The sequence below is a fragment of the Scylla paramamosain genome, chromosome 46 (genome assembly GCF_035594125.1).
Source record: "Scylla paramamosain isolate STU-SP2022 chromosome 46, ASM3559412v1, whole genome shotgun sequence".
NCBI lineage: Eukaryota > Metazoa > Arthropoda > Malacostraca > Decapoda > Portunidae > Scylla > Scylla paramamosain.
The window spans coordinates 8823358-8825554 of record NC_087196.1 but is presented as its reverse complement, the minus strand read 5'-3'; the positions used below and the strand labels follow the sequence as shown (position 1 = coordinate 8825554).

The following is a 2197-nucleotide window of genomic DNA, read 5'->3' as shown; positions in this document are numbered from 1 at the left end:
AGGTTGGAGTGGCCTTGAGGCGTCCTGGGTGAAGCCACCCAACTGTCAGGCGGCCATATTGTCGTAGGATAGGCAGCAACTGCAGGGCAGAGATGAAACACGTCATGGAAGTATTTCGCTATGTTGGAATGTATGTATGACCCCTCTTTTATGTTGGGGTTGGGATGAGGTCCCATAGTTACTAAGGAGAGTCAGGTCCGTATGGGTTGGGCTATGATGAGTCAGGTTAGCTCGAGTTAAGCCTGTGTCAGGGTGCTTATTAAGGAGTGTCAGGTCTTGACCCAAGTCGACCTACACATACTCTCTCAGTCAATAATTCAGTAGAGCTCTCGTATAGAGAGAGTAAAGACAGGAGTGTTGCTCCGTGCGTGGTGTGAAATGCCGACTACCTGTGTTGCATTTGGGTGCAATGAACAAGCGAACAAAGAATCTGATCCATCCATTACATTTCACCAGTAAGTTATTTATATATTCATTTATATATATATATATATATATATATATATATATATATATATATATATATATATATATATATATATATATATATATATATATATATATATATATGATGTTCTAGGAAGTGTGCATGATTTTCATAATGAAGACTGACGCACAGGAAATAGGCGCTTTGATTATTTGATCGCAGTGTTAGGAACATGTTTACAGGCTACCAAAGGACCCGAGCAGAAGAAAGGAATGGCTTGCAGCTATACGAAGAGACAACTACACCCCAGGCAAACAGGCACGGCTCTGCTCCAAGCACTTTAGACCTGATGATTTCGACAGGACGTCCTTGTGTTACGTGAGGCTGCGAGATGGTGTTGTTCCCAGCATATTTGAGGCTTTCCCTTCACACTTACAGAAAAAAACAAGCAAAAGGAAACCTCCCAAATCTCGCCCTCTCTGTGATCCTGCCCCACAAGAAGCGCAAGATAGTGGACATTCTACTTTAGCTGTGCCGGAAAATCCTGTGCAAACAAACTCAGGTGAGTCACCAACCAAAGCCCAGCTAAAGAGGAAGCTGGGAGAAACAGAAACACAACTCGTGAAGTCTAGAAAAAAAAATTAAACTGTTGCATCAGAAAACAAGACGACTCAAGAAAAAAAATGCCGAATTGTGTTCTGTGATCAGTGCATTGAAACGACTCACGGATTAATCTCAGTTAAAAATAAAGGCCACCTCTCTTTTCCATCCAGAGATGTTGTTGCCATTTGCCTTGTGTGTGAAAGGAAATTCAGAGAGAAAGTGTTACTGTGTAGTGACCAACCATATGCAAAGCTGTCAACACATGCTTGGCACAACATTGTAACACTTGTACTGTCTGAGTTCCAGGAGAGGATTGTCTTCTCCAGCCTGGCACAACACATGTTAGACAGTGAGCCTGTCACTAATCATCTCCTGTTACTAATCAAGGCTGTAGCCGAGACCTGTCTGCAGGTCAGGTACAGATATGCAGCCAGACAGTTTACTGCAAGACTGATTTCCCGTAAAGGGGTCAAAAGTAGAACCACGATGAACAAATTAGTATTATTTAGTGGAATGTGATTATGTATATAATCTATAATATCTAGTTATAAGGACATGTTGGCATACAATATATGGGTAGCAGTAACACAGTAGTTTCATTTGACACGGCAGCATATTATAAATGAGTGTAAACAGTGTAAAAAGGGGTACAAGAAAAATGGTTGGTAAGTGACAGCTCCCACATCAATATGGCGGACGGGGGAGAGCGGTGGCTTCCTCCTGCCAGTACTGCCCGCGCGGCTCAGGGCCACTCCAACCTTCCTATCTCAATGGCTTTCATGGTGTGTGTGTGTGTGTGTGTGTGTGTGTGTGTGTGTGTGTGTGTGTGTGACTTGGGGAGAGAAAAATGTGTAGAAGAACAAATAAAGAGAGGAGGAGGAGGAGGAGGAGGAGATAGATAAGACAAGAGAAGGAGGAGGAGGAGGAGGAGGAGGAGGAGAAAAGAAAAGGAGGAAGAGGAGGTAGAAAAAAGAATGAAGAAAGGAGGTCTAGGAGGATGTAGTCAGTGAAGAGGAAGAGGGTGGAAAGACGAGAGAGGAAGAAGAGGAGGAGGAGGAAGAAGAGGAAGAAGAAGAGGAACATAACCTTTGTTTTGTCCCCTTTGTGATTTCACTTCTTTTAATAGGCCTTGGGAACGTCTCTCTCTCTCTCTCTCTCTCTCTCTCT

General features: G+C 43.2%; 1 protein-coding gene across 1 annotated transcript in view; it reads left to right on the top strand.

Annotated features, from left to right (window-relative positions):
• The first annotated feature begins 378 nt into the window (after window positions 1-378).
• Window positions 379-2197, top strand: part of LOC135094771 (THAP domain-containing protein 2-like) — a 79723-nt gene continuing 77904 nt past the window's right edge. Inside the window, exons 1-3 of the mRNA XM_063995130.1 lie at window positions 379-455; window positions 670-1048; window positions 1283-1446. Of these exons, the coding sequence (XP_063851200.1) occupies window positions 379-455; window positions 670-1048; window positions 1283-1446 (620 nt within the window). The remainder of the gene's footprint in view (window positions 456-669; window positions 1049-1282; window positions 1447-2197) is intronic.